This window comes from Sphaerodactylus townsendi, linkage group LG02 (assembly GCF_021028975.2).
Source record: "Sphaerodactylus townsendi isolate TG3544 linkage group LG02, MPM_Stown_v2.3, whole genome shotgun sequence".
In the NCBI taxonomy this organism is placed as follows: Eukaryota; Metazoa; Chordata; class Lepidosauria; order Squamata; family Sphaerodactylidae; genus Sphaerodactylus; species Sphaerodactylus townsendi.
The window spans coordinates 166,294,788-166,310,295 of NC_059426.1; the positions used below are offsets into that span (position 1 = coordinate 166,294,788).

Consider the following 15,508-nt stretch of genomic DNA (forward strand, 5'->3'; position numbering starts at 1 on the left):
CTCTGCCTCTGCTTCGCTCTCCTCTGCCTTCTTCTCTGCCTTCCCCCTTTCAGCTGCTTTCTCTGCCTCTGCCTTCTTCTTGGTGGCGGCTGGCCCCTGGCTCTTGCTGGGTGACAGCCAGTTGACCTGGGTGAGCTGGACAAGCTGCGGGATGGAGAGGTCGGTGGCAGAGACCTTGGTGAGAAGGGGGGGTCAGTGGCAGAGACCCCCAAATAGTGCCCAACCGTATCTATTTTTATTTTTGAAATTTACCAGTAGCTGCTGCATTTCCCACCCCAGACTCATACTCAAGTCAAAAAGTTTTCCCAGTTTTTTGTGGTAAAATTAGGTGCCTCGACTTATATTTGGGTCGACTTGTACACGAGTATATACGGTAATAAAGTAAGATCATTGTGGGGCTGATCACGCAGCTGATAAAAAGCATTAAAGTGGGGTCCTTTTCGTTTCGAATCCGCCTGGGAAACACGGCATTTGCGCATGAGGCATTTGGGAATGTGCCAGAAAATTTATGTGAAGGAGGTACGAGCATCATACAGGTCTGTTCCTCGCTGAGCCGATGTTGACGGCACCGCTGCCCAGAGCCGTCCTCACTTTCCTGTTTTTCTCTTTTCAACACAGCTTTCTGCATCTCCCGATCCGAGGCAGCGCCACCTCTTTGCTTACAACCTCTTCTTGAAGAAGGCCCCGTCCACTGGGCACATGCAATACATCACGGTTCCCCAAAAGAAGAGGATTTTTACGGCGCAGAGCCTAAAGCTGAAAATGTTTAGCAGCAACGTCTGCTAATGCAACCCTGTTTCTATTCTTTTACAGCCTAAGACGGAAAGAAAACCTTGTATTGTATTACTAATTTGGTAATTTCCTATTAGAACTTCTTCTGTGTGTTTCACTTGACTCGACAGACCCGTTGTCAGGCAGGGCCGGTCGCGATAAGCCTGACCAGACAACTGCAGGAAACCATGAAGTTTGGTTCACGGAGGAGATGCAGACTCCTGCCATGATGATCTGTTCTTCATGGACTAAATGCCTCCCCCTCCAAAACCTTTTTCCAACCATGCCCCAGATTATAGAATGTGTGGAATTGGGGTTTGTATCTGTTACCTCTCTCCCTTCAAGCTATCCCTGGTTTCTTCTAGCACTTACACAGTTGCCCTGCCTTGTGGCCTTGATCCCTATTCCCTGGAAGCCACTGACAGGCCATTTGGTGGCACTGCTGTAGTCCCACTAAAGTTGCTGAGTCTCCACTAGTATAACTTGGGAATATAAAGATTCCTTCCTTTCTCCCATTTCCATTTCCTGTCCTGCGCATGAACGGCAGTTCTTTACTGTAGAATTAATTCTGAGGACTGTTTGCGAACTGCCTTTAGATGGCCATAGGTGCTGAGGTGCGGGTCCAAGACAGGCGGCTAGTGGGATTGGTTTGTTGGGTGTTTCGCTGAGCTCAATTGCAGTGTGAAGACAGATATTTGCAGCGTGAAGACAGATATTTGCAGCGTGAAGACAGATGTAATAACCTTTACGCTTTTTTTTAAACGAGAAGATTACTGACAACAGTGTTCTTATTACAGAACTGCAGGGTTCTTCACGGGAAGCCGTGACTCTTAGCCCAGAGTACCTGGGGCTTTTCAAAACGTCTTTCAGGGACTCTTCTCGGCACCTTTCATGTCTGCTGTGGAAACCCCCAGCAGGTGAGAATGCTGCGGGATGTTCCAGGATGGCATCCCGGGTCAAGTTACAGCGGTGTGCTGGAAGCTGCCTAAACATTTTTGTTTTCAAATCCTAATTCTCACGCGTCATGTGCCTGGTCAGGACCGAGGGAAAACTTAAGCTGCAGCTGCTCTTTTGGGGTCAGCGAAGCAGTGTGGAGGAAGGGACCTCACCTTCTCCTGGTGCTGTGGTTGCCATCTGAATCGGGCCTCGAGGTGCTTGAGAAAAACGCCTATAAATTATGGGGAGCTCAAGAGATGGAGAGTATGTCTGGTTTGGGTCTCAGGAGAGAGGCACGTATTTGAATCCCCCTGTTTCCCTATTTCTGTGGGAACTGTGAACTTCAGCCCACTCTGTGGAAGAGCGGCATGCACGTTCAAGGTGTCTTTCAGGGAAACTTACCTTCTGTTACTGAGCTATGTGGTGCGGAGTGCCCCTGTTTCAAGCCCTGTTACACAAGAGAACGTTGGCGAAGGATTCCTTGTAAGATAAGAAGCACTGCTCAGAATTTGGGGGGGGGGGGTAGTTCCCTCTTCTCAGGTACCTTTCAATACAGGCTCGCCAAACTAGCTTGAACTTCCAAAGGCAAATGGATTTTGAAAAAATAGGTTTCCGACACCCGAACGATAAAGCATAAAGGCAACCCAACCCCAGATCAAAACAGGTTGTAGAAAACCCCGGATTAAAGTCTTGTTCACTGTGAGAGGAGGGGATTTTATCCTTCAGGTGAGTGGCACCTTAAAAATAAACTGCCTTCGGAAACCAAAGTGGGTTGAAGAGCCCCTATGAAAAGGAATCTCTTTTTAAACTAGCTGTTTTGTGTGACTTCCTGATTTTATTCCTTCCGTTTGTTTATGCCGGAACTCTTTTAAGAGCTTTGCTTCATTTCTCCCCCCACCCCCCCAAATTACATTACTTACATCCTGAGAATGCAGATGTAAACAGCGCAAACAGATCAAGAGCAGCTCTGCTCCTTCGTTTCAACAGTGCTATTTTGGCCACTGCTGAGTTTTGCTTCTGTTACCAAGTAAGAGAGAGAGAGAGAGAGAGAGAGAGAGAGAGAGAGAGAGAGAGAGATGGGCGGGGGATCTTCTCTCTCTTTCCTCCCTGCTGCTATTGTGATGCACTGAAGTATATGACCCACAGGAAGTCAACTGGGTTCTCTTTTGAGTTTTATTATTCTGTTAACAGTCCAAAATCCTGAGGCCGCTTTGAGATTTGCTCGGGACACGCCGTGTATGTGGCCTCCTCGTACATCTCCCACTGGCTTCTTATGCATGCGCATGTGCTGGTGGTACAGCCTCTCGGCAGCAGGAGACAGGATCCGATCCAGCCCAGCGCTAAGCACCAGTTTGAGTGAGGTCTAACAGTGCCTCTGAGGGTAGGATCTGTGTGGGTTAGTCGACTCTGAAATAAGACTGATTTGGCCACTCTAGTCGTGACTTTTAAGAGAGACTGTTTATGTACTGATTTCTTTTTTTAAAAAAATAGCAATAGTTTGGCTCAGAGTCCAGCTGCATCCTTGAAGGAGTGGCTGCTAAGTAACGGGACTGGCAAAAGCCTGCAGCGGAGTGCACGTGCATTATGGAGGCGGGCCACCACCCTCGTGAGAAGTTTCTTGAGGGTGAAACTTATTTTAAAAATCCAGATCTCTTGCAAGACAGCTGACAACTAACAAGTCCGCACTAACACTTTTTGTATTGTTGCCTTTAATAAAAGATTTGCAACCCAGACTTTTGGCTTGTATTTTCTGCCTTCACTTGAAACTACCAAAGCTGTTACACAAACTAGTTTCAGGTGTACTTTTTGCAGTTCTTATAATTCTGGGGGAAATTAACAGACTGTCTTGAAAGCAAGTACTATTCTGCATTGGTTAGATGTCACCTGGAATATTGTGTATAGCTCCTGGCACAATTCAAGATGGATATTGACAAGCTGAAATGGGTCCAGAGGAGGGCAACCAAATTGGGCAAAGGTCTGGAATCCATTCCCTAGGAGGAAAGACTTAGGGAGCAGGGGATGTTTAGTCTGGAGAAGCGAAGGTTAATAGAGGACATGATAGCCATGTTTGGATATTTGAAGGGATGCCTCCCAGGACAAGCTCTAATCAAGCCTCTGCCTGAAGGCACAACCCCTACGTCGCCCTATAACCCCAAATGGGTTAACTCAATTTCCATGTACTCCCTTAAGGTTAAAACCATAGAGAAGCGTACCCCCAATAATAGAGTGGAGCACCAAAATATCCAAGAGTGGGTTCCCTAGATATTAAGAAAAGGCCTCTATTAAAAAGCAGATCATGTAGGTGAAAGGGGTTCTACTAATGTGGTATATTGTGTATCACACTTTGCTCCTCCCCTATTATCTGTGTGATTTAGTTTGGTCCTACAGGGTGGAGCCCTTGGTTTCAGTTTCTAAAGTTTCCATTAGCTAACCACCATGGCCAGAGGCGTAGCTAGAGGAAATGGAGCTTGGGGTCAAGTTTAACACACACCCCATACCTTGCCCCTCATCACAGCTGGCCCCCGTTGGTGCGGCAGCGTGTTACCTTCCCTGCTCGTGCACGGCTCCGCCCGCTGGCCAACCTCTACCGCGCTCCTGCTGTGCCTAGCCCACCTTACCTCGATTTTCCGCCCCATGGCATATGCCCGGGGAATGTAGTCCCACCTAGATAGCCCTGTGGGCCCTATGCCTCTGACCATGGCTGTTAAGAGGTGCCTTTCTTGCAAATCAAACATGTTGTTTCGGACCAGCTTGTCTCTGCTGAATGGGCCTGATTATTCCAGTCCAATCTCTTGTATAAACAGAAAACTGCTGGGTGTGTGTGTGTGTCCTTATTGTGAATCAAACAGCCTCAAAGCAAGCAGTAAGTACACAAAAGCCCCCCCCCCGCCCGCCCATCACCCTCTTCCAGTCTCTATTCCACATTTTTGTCCACAAGGTCTCCAGATCCCCAGGATCGCCGTTGTTAGTGGCTAAAGCCCTCTCTCCCTTGTTTACCTCCTTTGTGTGTATGTGCAAGGTGTTGCCAAGCTATTGCTGACTCATGGCAGCTCCAGCATGGGGCTTTCAAAGCAAGGGATTAAGCAAAGGGGGTCTCCTAAGTACTGACCCTGCTGAGCTTCCGAGATCTGATGAGACCGGGCCATACCAGGCCACCTTCCCTCCCTAACACCTCACATACCCCTTCCCCAAACTGATTGTGCAAGGGAAAAGTCAGCTTTCCCCCTTGCACCAGAGAGGAATCTTGGGGCAGAGAGTCACATCTCCCTCATGTGCTGCCTTGGTTAAAAGCAACTTGAGGCTGTTGTCTTGAGACAGGCTGCCTTTGGACTGGCTGGGGCCCCTCCCTTTGGAAAGTGAAAGAATGTCCAGAAGCAGTGGTGGGATCCAAAAATTTTAGTAACAGGTTCCCATGGTGGTGGGATTCAAACTGTGGTGTAGTGCTAATGGGGCTGGGCGGGGCACGACAGGGTCGTGGTTTGAACTGATATTCTGGGGGTGGGAGCATTCCTGGAATGGGCTGTGGCGGGACGCAGCAGCTGCACCTAGTCAGCAGGCGGGGAAGCGAATGCATGCAGGCGCACCTCATAACTGGAACTGCTTCAAGTTCTCTTGTGATACTGCTGGGAGCAGGAATGCTTCACTAAGGCTAAAATCGCATTAGCAAAATCACCAATTAGTAATCCCCTCTTGGCTCACACAAATAATTAGTAACCTACTCTCGGGAACCTGTGAGAACCTGCTGGGTCCCACCTCTATCCAGAAGGCTTTACTATCATTGTAAATTTCAGAAACAGAGAATGACTCTCCTTAGCTCATTATTTACTCAGTACAGGCCATCCCTCTCATCTCTATCTACTGGAAAGCGGTCAGCAGAAACAGAAATGTAGTTTCAAACACTTGATACATGAAAAACGATTTTTGAAAGACCAAAGAGACTCATCTACAGATGAGAACAAGAGAGTTAGATTGAAATATTTATTATCACAGGAAGTTAAAAAATATTTCACCCACAATTCTGCCTCATCACAGTGCAGAAGGCCCTTACCATTTTCAATATTCGCGGTTTTTTTTACATATAAAGAAGCATTTATGCACAAATCTGTATACATTCTGAGACTTAAGCATCTTTCGATCTAATCCCTTTACTCCAAAACAAAAAAAAGAAAGGACCACGTTTTGCCAAGAGGTCCACAGTGATTTCGATCCATTAGCACACCGTGCCCACAGTAATCCGCCAAAGACTTTTCAGATGGCTAAAAGTAGGCAGCGGGTCAATAGAATGTGACTTATTCTGCATTGCTTGTGGCGCGAGACTTGACACATTCATGTCTGTGGTGGGAGGCGGAAACCAGCACCAGAATTGAAGATGGCTATTTTGCTCCATTGGAGATGAAACCATGGAAGGTCCCAGTTCTGCTGAAGCCTGGCAGGTTCTCCTGAAACAGTAGAGTGGAAGTACTAAAGAGAATGAGTAGCAGAAACTTTTCAAGAGTAGGTACTGTATAACAGCAATGTGACTGCCCGAGAAACCTCTTTGTGACTTGTTCTCTCTACCTGAGCTCTCCCCATCTGTGGAATAACCCCGCTGGTCTGTCTCGGAGGCATCGCTGCTGATCCTGTCTGTTCTTCTAACAAAACTGTTTACCGCTAGCAGGCAATTCTGGCATACACGGCCATACAGCCCAGAAACCACACAGCACACCAATTTTGGCATAACGGACAACGTTACAGAATGCAGGAGCCGATTTCTAGCGGCTCCTTTGCTGCGGCTGTTGTACTACCGCTTCCGGGAAAGGATTGGTATAAAGGAGGAAGGCCAATCAATACAAGTCAAACGGACGACATAAGCCAGAAGTAACTCGTGTGCGGATGCATGCTGTGAACAACTGTACTGATACCTAAACATTAAAACCGGTAGAGCACAGGTGTCAAACTTGCGGCCCTCCAGATGTTATGGACTACAGTTCCCATCACCCCCTGCCAGCATGATGCTGCGAGTTTGACACCTATGCTGTAGAGGTATCACTGTGGTCACAAAACAAACTTATCAGAATACAATATAATTACCACCATGAGGATCCCTAACCCACTGAAGATGGGAAGAGGTGATGCTAAAGGCTCCTCAGGGATGCCCTTTATGGTGGTGGAGGAATGTGTCATCCAGTCTCAGTTTACCTCTGGTGACCTTGTAGGGCAGGGGTGGCCAACCCATGGCGCTCCAGATGTTCATGGACTACAATTCCCATCAGCCCCTGCCAGTGTAATCCATGAACATCTGGAGCACCATAGGTTGGCCACCCCTGGGGTTTTCAGGGAGACATCTGAAGGTTTTCCATCGCCTGCCTCCACATGGGCTGAGAGAGATCTGACAGAACTGTGACTGGCCCAAGGTTGCCCGGCAGGCTTCATCTGGAGGTGTGGAGAATCGAACCAGGTTCTTCAGAGTAGCATCCACTGCTCATAACCACTATCCACTGCTCGTAACCACTACACTACACTGGCTTTCTACAGAAGGAGGAAATCAAACCAGCCAAACAGAAAAGGTACATTCCATGATAAACACCTTTGATAGAAAACTGTGAAACACAGCTTCCAATTTTCTGCATAAAATTGCCAAGAGGTTTGTGCGCCTCCAAGACAGGCCCGCCAGGCATCCTGAATGTCTGTCTGCCACTTGGATTCAACGAGGGCCGCTTGCAATACAGGGTGGTGCAAAACCGTTCCATTTAAGTGATATATTGCACATAAAATCTAAAAATTTGTTGCAAAGTTACAATATTCTCCAGAGAGTTAAAATACTTCTACATGTACAGTTAAATATTAACATTTCTTTTTTTAAAAAAAAAATCCCAAATTACCCAAAATTGATGCACATAATACTGACAAAAAAAGTTTCAAAACTGAATAAATCTACATATAAGTTACATCTGTAAATGCGTACAATTAAACACCATCCAAATCTCACCCGCCAAGTTGCTGTCAACAATTTCTTGCTTTTCCAGTCCTGCACGTCAAGTGCCAGCCAAGGGGAAAAGAAAAAAAGATCTGCAGTGTTAAGACAAAGCGCTGGAAAGAGTTATAAAGCGTTTCAGCGTATAGAGGTAGTGCCGCCCGCATCCGATCAGAAATTCACCATCTCCAAACTATCAGTGGATCACCATGCAGTAAAAGCGTAGAAGGGCTCAGAAATTTACGAAAATATTAGTTTTGTAAAACTGCGAATCTGCGGGGTATTTTAACTGCCAAGCATCACCGAGAAACTCCCTTCAACAAAAGGGAGCGGAGAGATTTTTTTTTTCCTTTACATTTTCATCCTGTCTCTTATTTTGCTGGCGAATTGCAAATCCCCAAGTTTGCAGTGAACTCCAGTGAATGCCAACACAGCATTTGTAACCAAACGTTAAAAATAGAGTCTTTACTTCAGAAGATTTTTTTTTCTCTCAAAATTCAGGTATTCAAAAGTCTTCAGGCAGATTAAAAATTGCACATTATAAAGTTAGTTCTGCTGGAATAAGGGTAGACGGGGTGTGCGCAAGAGAGACATTCTTTGCATATACCCCAGAAGGAAAAAAAAGATTGCACAATGAGTTTAATAAATATACCATTTTACACAAAAGCCAACCACATTTTTTTTTGGTTTACATACGAGTCTTGGAGAGGTTTTAAGGACCACTCAAAGATAATGCCTCTTGGTTGCCACTTTGACACGTAAACTTTGCGGCTTCCTCTCTGTGGTTCCGATTCAAATGTGGCAGCAGAAGAAGATATCTTTGGATGATTTTTTTTAAAAAGGGTCGGAAAGTGTCAGGACCCGACAAGAATCTCCATGATGTGGTCCAAGTCACTCAAGTCGCTTCGACACATGGGGATGTTGCTTGCGGAGGAAGAATTGCAAGAAGGGAAGGTTTTCAAGATCTCTTCCGCAGGTGCTACAGGTGACGGTCTTGGAAGCGTTAGCGAGGGGCAGTCAAAGTCCGAATCATACATCGAAGTGTCGATATCTTCAAAGATGTCGTCTATAGCCAAGTCTTTCAAGTAGCTAGTTGAGTTTGAAATTTCAAAGGAGCCGAACGCGTATTCCACTCCTTTCAAATCTTGTCGGTCGTCTTCGGACCGAACGCCAGGGGTTTCGGCAGCCTTGACTGGATCGTCTCCCGGCGACGTCAAACAGGTGGGCGGGCTCACGTCCTCCATAAAGTCCAAGTCTTTCAGAATAGAGGAGATGGCAGATGACATGTCGTTATCAGAAACCATCAACAGGCTATTTTCGAGGGGGCCTTCCACTGGCCGTGGGTCGTAACCAGTCGACTCCGGCTGGTCGTCGCAAGGGAAAAGGTGTGAAGGCATCGCAGGCAAATCCAGGCTCATGCAAGCGGAAGGGCTGGCGCTGAGGCCGCTGCACATGCTGAAAAGCTGTTGGCTGGTCTCTTGCCTCATCTCCTCCTGGATCTGCCTGACTGTGTTGGCTATAAGGACCGAGCGGTGCAGGTTTGGTTCCACCAGCATCTTGTATGTCTGCAACTTGGCGAGGCACACGTTGAGCACCAGCTGCCTCTTGAGCGGGTAGGGTAGGTTTCGACTGGAATCGAAGGCACTTGACAGGCCAGCCATGTTTTCTTCATAATCACTCAACTTGCGTTTCAGACCCCTCCCCAACATGAACCTGGAAGAAGGAAGCCAAGCATTAGATGGCTCGGTTTCTACAATATGAGCATTCACACACTTAAAACAGTATTTAACAGTTTCAACTGAGCAGGAAGAAGCTGGCCAGAGAATCTAGAGCACAAATCGGGGCATATATAACACCCTGGCTGCGAAATATGGTACTTCTCTTCCCCAGAGAAGGGATGCCAAACTATGGCGCTCCAGATGTTCATGGACTACAATTCCCATCATCCCCTGCCAGCATGGCCAATTGGGGTGCCACAGGTTGGCCACCCCTGCCCTAGAGCACAAAATGTGCCCCCATATTTCGCAGCCAGGGTGTTATATATGCCCCAATTTTCCAAGATCCTAAAAAGCTACGCAATTCAACTTGCTACCCAACCTAGCTTAGGAACAGCAGTTTTCTAGTCCTTTTCAGGCTGTCCAGGTGTGCTTGGAAGTATGTGAGCAACACAACGGGAAATCTTAGAAGCTGAAGTTCCTGAACAAGATTTTCTTTGGCCAGAGGGTGGAGCTTCAGCACTCTATACAATTTGTTCTCCTTCCTGTGATTTAGCAGGGAGACAACTGCTGAATAAATTATGCAAAATCAAGGAAACCATACATACGTGTCCAATTTGTATAACTTGGTTTGATTTTTTTAATGTGGCATACACAGGTTGGCTATATTGGCACTTATGACACTTTGACATATTTATTCTATAGCACGCATCTCAGCACGACATCTTCATACTATATACCGTGGTGTCCACTGGGAACATGACTGCTTCTAATGAGATGTGGAAAACCTGCCTACAATTGTCTCAACCTACACTTTGTCACACATTAAAAATTCAGAGCACAACATTGCGATTTCCATGCCATCGTTCTTACATCCCCCCCGAGGCACAACTGTTCAGATAGAAGTTTCAAAATATGCTCCCTGAGGTTTGATCTAAAAGCTGATTTGACTGCTAAAGAGAAGCTGTTCAAAGAATTCTTTTGATGCTGACCCTCCTTTCCTCCCCTCCTTTCACCACACCACTTGAAAGGTGGACTTTGAATCTTGGCACACACAGGAAGTCCCTCTTAGAGAAGCTGTTAAAGCTGTTAAAACAACATCTTGCAGCAAACTCTGTTCCAAATGCAACTGCTTCCATATCAACTGCAGTGGTGTAAAACACCCCCCCCCCCCAGCTCAATGGTGGCAAAGTCTTTGCTTGAAACTCGGGACCACGAAATACTTGAGTGAAAGGTTTTTATTTGCTTTAGATGAAAGCCCAAGGCACTAGCGGTGATCAAGCCATACGAAAAGGAAAGATCCTCAAGTGGCAAAGGGACGGCTTCTCTTGAGGCAATGTGTGGTCAAAGTCCACCATCCTGCGGGCGTGTGTCTGGCACCTACCCCTACAGCTACATTCCGTGAGAGTTTTCCCTCGAGCAGAAACTCCCAAAGAACCTCCTGACTGTTGAGTTGCAGAAATAAAGTTTAGGGACCTGGCACAAGAGCTTCAGCAAAGGAAAGTGTAGGTCTGAGGAAACAGAACCTGCACATGTTTCTGTTTAGAACCCCAAACTCTTCTTTTAAAAACTGGGCAAATTTGGGTGTGTGAGTGGGCAATTTGTAAAGCATCTCGTGCAGTGGTGGCGAACCTTTGGCACTCCAGATGTTATGGACTACAATTCCCATCAGCTCCTGCCAGCATGGCCAATTGGCCATGGATCTAGTGGTTCTCAACCTCCCTAATGCCACGATCCTTTAATACAGTTCCTCATGTTGTGGTGACCCCCAACCTTAACATTTATCCATTTTACAAATGGAGAACACTGGTGCAGAGAGTCTTAGGCGATCTCTATGAAAGGGTCGTTTGACCCCCAAAGGGGTCCCGACCCACAGGTTGAGAACCACTGTAACAATTCAGGCCATCTATGAAGTGAACTGACTGTGGCTAAAGTGAATTGTTTGGAGTGATGCACTCTTTCCAGTCCCAAACCTTACTGTACTTCAGTGCTTTACTGAGAGAAAACCACAACGAAACCCCCAAGCCAGGTTAATCAACCTTGACTGAAAAGCGAGAGGAGCTTCAGTTTCATCAGAACTATCTCCGTTTGAAATGCCATTCCGGAAAAGTAAACACAACTATGGCAGCAGCAAAACCCGTTCAATTAGCAGGGAAATCATTTGCTTCTGGTGCAGCACATGTATGGATTACTACTCTATGTTACAAACACATGCGCCTATGTGGCTCTCTGGCTTTTCTGTACACACAGAGCTGATGGCTGTGTGGGTTCACATTCTCCTCTGGGTATGTGGCCACTCTATCCTGTATTCACACACACCCAAGTGCCCAAACACAAGTGGTTAAGAGTTAACTGTGAGAGACGAGGTTGAAAAGACAAGTGAAATACAGGCTGTGCAGATATACATTTGCCAGGCAACTTTTGGGAGTTCCTTCAACAGCTTCAGCTCAACGGAGAACAGGTTTCACAGACACACAACTGTGAGAGTCAGAGGCAGATTAAGGGTGGATGTTAAGTATGCAGACCCTGCACACTGCAGAGGGGCCTCCCAGTTTCCCTTTTGTCTCAGCTCTGGTGAAGCCAGAAGCAGATCAGCTGACTTTTAACGCTCGCCAGTACACATCGGGGCTGCCAAAGCTGCGGAAGGAAAAGAATGAATGGGTTTTCTGCAGGTAAATGGCATAAATGCCCTACTTCTCTGTTGCCCAAACACAGGCACGACTGCTCTGCTGCTTAACTCGCTGCCTTGCGATCTAATAACTATGCAACAATAAACAACTATGGGGAGACCTGAATAATACTCAATCACAGAATCCTAGTTCAGCTACCTAGAACAGGAGCCTTGGATTGCCTTAGAGGCAAGTATTGATTATGTTCCGCTAAGAACACTGCCTGCCCCTGACGTGGATCGCTCAGGCTAGCCCAATCTACCAAGTAGACAGCCATATCACCCCCCATGATACAACCTTCCCCATCTCTTCTGCAGAACTGACAAGCCGAAACTGGTCCAGAGGGCAACCAAAATGGTAACAGGTCTGGAGTCCATGCCCTACGAGGAGAGGCTTAAGGAGCTGGGGATGTTTAGTCTAGAAGAAACGAAGGTTAAGGGGGGGGGGACATGATAGCCAGCCTTTAAATATTTGAAGAGGATGCTATGTCGAACAAAGGGGCAGGCTTAGGCTTTTCTGCTGCCTCAGAGATTAGGACCAGGAGTAATGGATTCGAGGTGCAGGAAAAGAGATTCCATCGAAACATTAGGAAGAACTTCCTGACTGTCAGGGCTGTTCAGCAGTGGAATTCACTGCCTCAGAGAGTGGTGGAGTGTCCTTCTTTGGAGGCTTTTAAAAGGAAGCTGGATGATCGTATGCTGGGAGTGCTCTGATTGTGTGATCCTGCGTGGCAGGGAATGGGACTTGATGGCCCTTGGGGTCTCTTCCAACTTTATGATTCTATGAATTTCCACCCAGGGATGAATACATCCCACTGAATTCCACCAGTTTCCTATAAGGCCATGGTGGCGAACCTTTGGCACTCCAGATGTTATGGACTACAATTCCCATCAGCCCCTGCCAGCATGACCAATTGGCCAAGTGGCAGGGGCTGATGGGAATTGTAGTCCATAACATCTGGAGTGCCAAAGGTTCGCCACCACTGCTATAAGGCTTATATATATATATATACCCCTTTTTGGTACTTTTTCGTACTCCCCTCCATCTCAGAGGCACTGGAAACTCAACACCAGTACACCCAGAAGCACATTTCCCCCACTCCCTCATCTATGTTGTGTTCTTCTCCTCAGTGTCATGTAGAATCGTGATTCTAGATCCGTTCATGCGGTCACAATGTATATAAATGGATGGAAAGTTAACCAAGGAACAGGCATAGAAACATAAGAAGGAGCCTGCTGGATCAGACCAGAGTCCATCTAGTCCAGCATTCTGCTACTCGCAGTAGCCCACCAGGTGCCTTTGGGAGCTCACATGCAGGAGGTGAAAGCAGTGGCCTTCTGCTGCTGCTGCTGCTCCCAACGCACCTGGTCTGCTAAGGCATTTGCAATCTTAAGATCAGGTCTTTTTTATAGCTTTGCCACCATGACCTCCAGCCATCCATTGGCTGAGCCCTGGATGCAGCTGTCAATAAGAGGGGTCACTCCAAAGGCGCCAGAAGGGTTAACCCGGGCTTTTCCTCCCCGCCAGCCAGAGAGGCCGCAATGCAGTTCCTGAACCATCGCCCTGCAAAGAGTGCCTGTTCCATCTGTCACAGCCCGGCTGATGCTGAAGGGAAACTGACTGGCTGTGCAATGCACTGCCAGGGTTCCGGAAAAGTGTCCATGCAGAAGAAAGCGATTTAAGCCCAAGCTTCCCATGGCTTTTCCCAGGACCTGTTTCCTCCTGTCTCCACAAAAGTCCTTTGTGGAGAACCGGTGCTTACACGCTCACGACTGCTTGCTGCTCTGTTCCTGTGCTGCCACTTGATCACGTCTTTCAAATAACCAGTCATCCACCCGACGACTGATCCGTTAACTTAAAAGTGATTTAATTAAAAATACTGCAAGGATCCGAGCAAGGTGGTATTGCGGGACCTGTGGAAAGAGGAGAAACGCGCCGCCCTGTGACTCTTGTGGCAAGAAGCCGCCATTTCGACCTGGGAAGAAAATTGCTGGGCTTGAACTTCACAGTCAAACTACAATAAAACACACTGACTTTGACACGCGTGGGAAGCCCAAGTACTTAGGGGCAAACTAGCTGTGATGGTATCCTTACGGCTGTTGCAAGGATGCCACCACTTTAGAGTCATTTAAAATTACAACAAGGGAGTACAGTAGGATACTTTTGTGCTTTTAGCCCGAATCTCTTTCAAGAAGAGTCACCAGAAAGATGGTGCAGCCATTGACGACGACATCCCAGTCTGCCATACTGCAGCTCTGATCAGGGCCAGGCCTTAAATCAGTGGTTCTCAACCTGTGGATTGTGACCCCTTTGGGGGCCGAATGACCCTTTCACAGGGGTCGCCTAAGACTCTCTGCATCAGTGTTCTCCATCTGTAAAACGGATAAATGTTAGGGTTGGGGGTCGCCACAACGTGAGGAACTGTATTAAAGGGTCACGGCATTAGGAAGGTTGAGAACCACTGCCTTAGATGATGTTAAATGGTGGCAGCATGCTTGTGGCGGCCATGAGAACCTTGTCAACCTTAGCCTGTCTCCTGTCCTCACCAATAGAATAAGAGTTTGGATTTATTCCCACCTTTATCGCCTGTAAGCTGACTCAAGATGGCTGACAAGCTCTTTTCCCCTCCTCCCCCCACAAAAGACACCTTGTGAGGCAGGTGGGGCTGAGAGAGTTCTGAGAGAACTGTGACTAGCTCACGGTCACCCAGCAGGAGTGCAGAACCACATTCGGTTCACCAGATCAGCCTTTGCCACTCAGGTGGAGGAGTGGGGAATCAAACCCGGTTCTCCAGATTAGAATCCACCTGCTCTTAACCACCACATCACGCTGGCTCTCTAAGATGCAGCAAACTTCCACAGCCGTTTGTGTGCCTTTGAATTCACCCAAAAGAACACCCAGTATTGGTGGATAAATAATGTGCGAAAGTGAACAATGTGTACAATTTTTACTGGTGCACAGGCATCAAGCTACGTTATTTTATGTATCAGGCAGACTGCTCCAGCAGCCCCCCTATTAGGCCAAGGGTTTGACAAGAGCTCCTTGTGAGCATGAATAGCCATTTCAGGTTATTTTCAAACCTTGGCGTTCGAAAGCATTTATAAATAAGCATTTGTAATCACAGCCAGGGGTTACACGATGCCTTATTCCTGGCATGCTCGTTGCTTATATTTAACAGAAATTTAAGAGAGCCAGCACCATCGCCCCCATATTTTAAGCCGGAGCTTGACAGCACCACAGTGATGACAGATGAGAATGGTTTGGGGAATTTTTAGGTGGCCATCCGATTGAGAGATTCTCTTGCCTTCGTCACCACAGTGTTTAAATTAGAAAAAGATGACTGAGTGAATGAGGTTCATAAAATAATGCACTACATTGGGAAAGTGGACATACTTCCCCCCCACCCGCTCTCTGCCATATTAATATAGGTATAGGTTCACAAGGACCTTGTTAATTTCATTGGA

At 47.1% G+C, this 15,508-nt stretch overlaps 1 protein-coding gene across 2 annotated transcripts in view; it reads right to left on the reverse strand.

Moving 5' to 3' along the window:
- Positions 1-8,055: 8,055 nt before the first annotated feature.
- Positions 8,056-15,508, reverse strand: part of LOC125426857 (SERTA domain-containing protein 2-like) — a 751,974-nt gene continuing 744,521 nt past the window's right edge. For both annotated transcript variants that reach the window (XM_048485666.1, XM_048485667.1), the window contains one exon: positions 8,056-9,373. In XM_048485666.1, the coding sequence (XP_048341623.1) occupies positions 8,515-9,369 (855 nt within the window). In that variant the 5' untranslated portion in view covers positions 9,370-9,373 and the 3' untranslated portion in view covers positions 8,056-8,514. The remainder of the gene's footprint in view (positions 9,374-15,508) is intronic.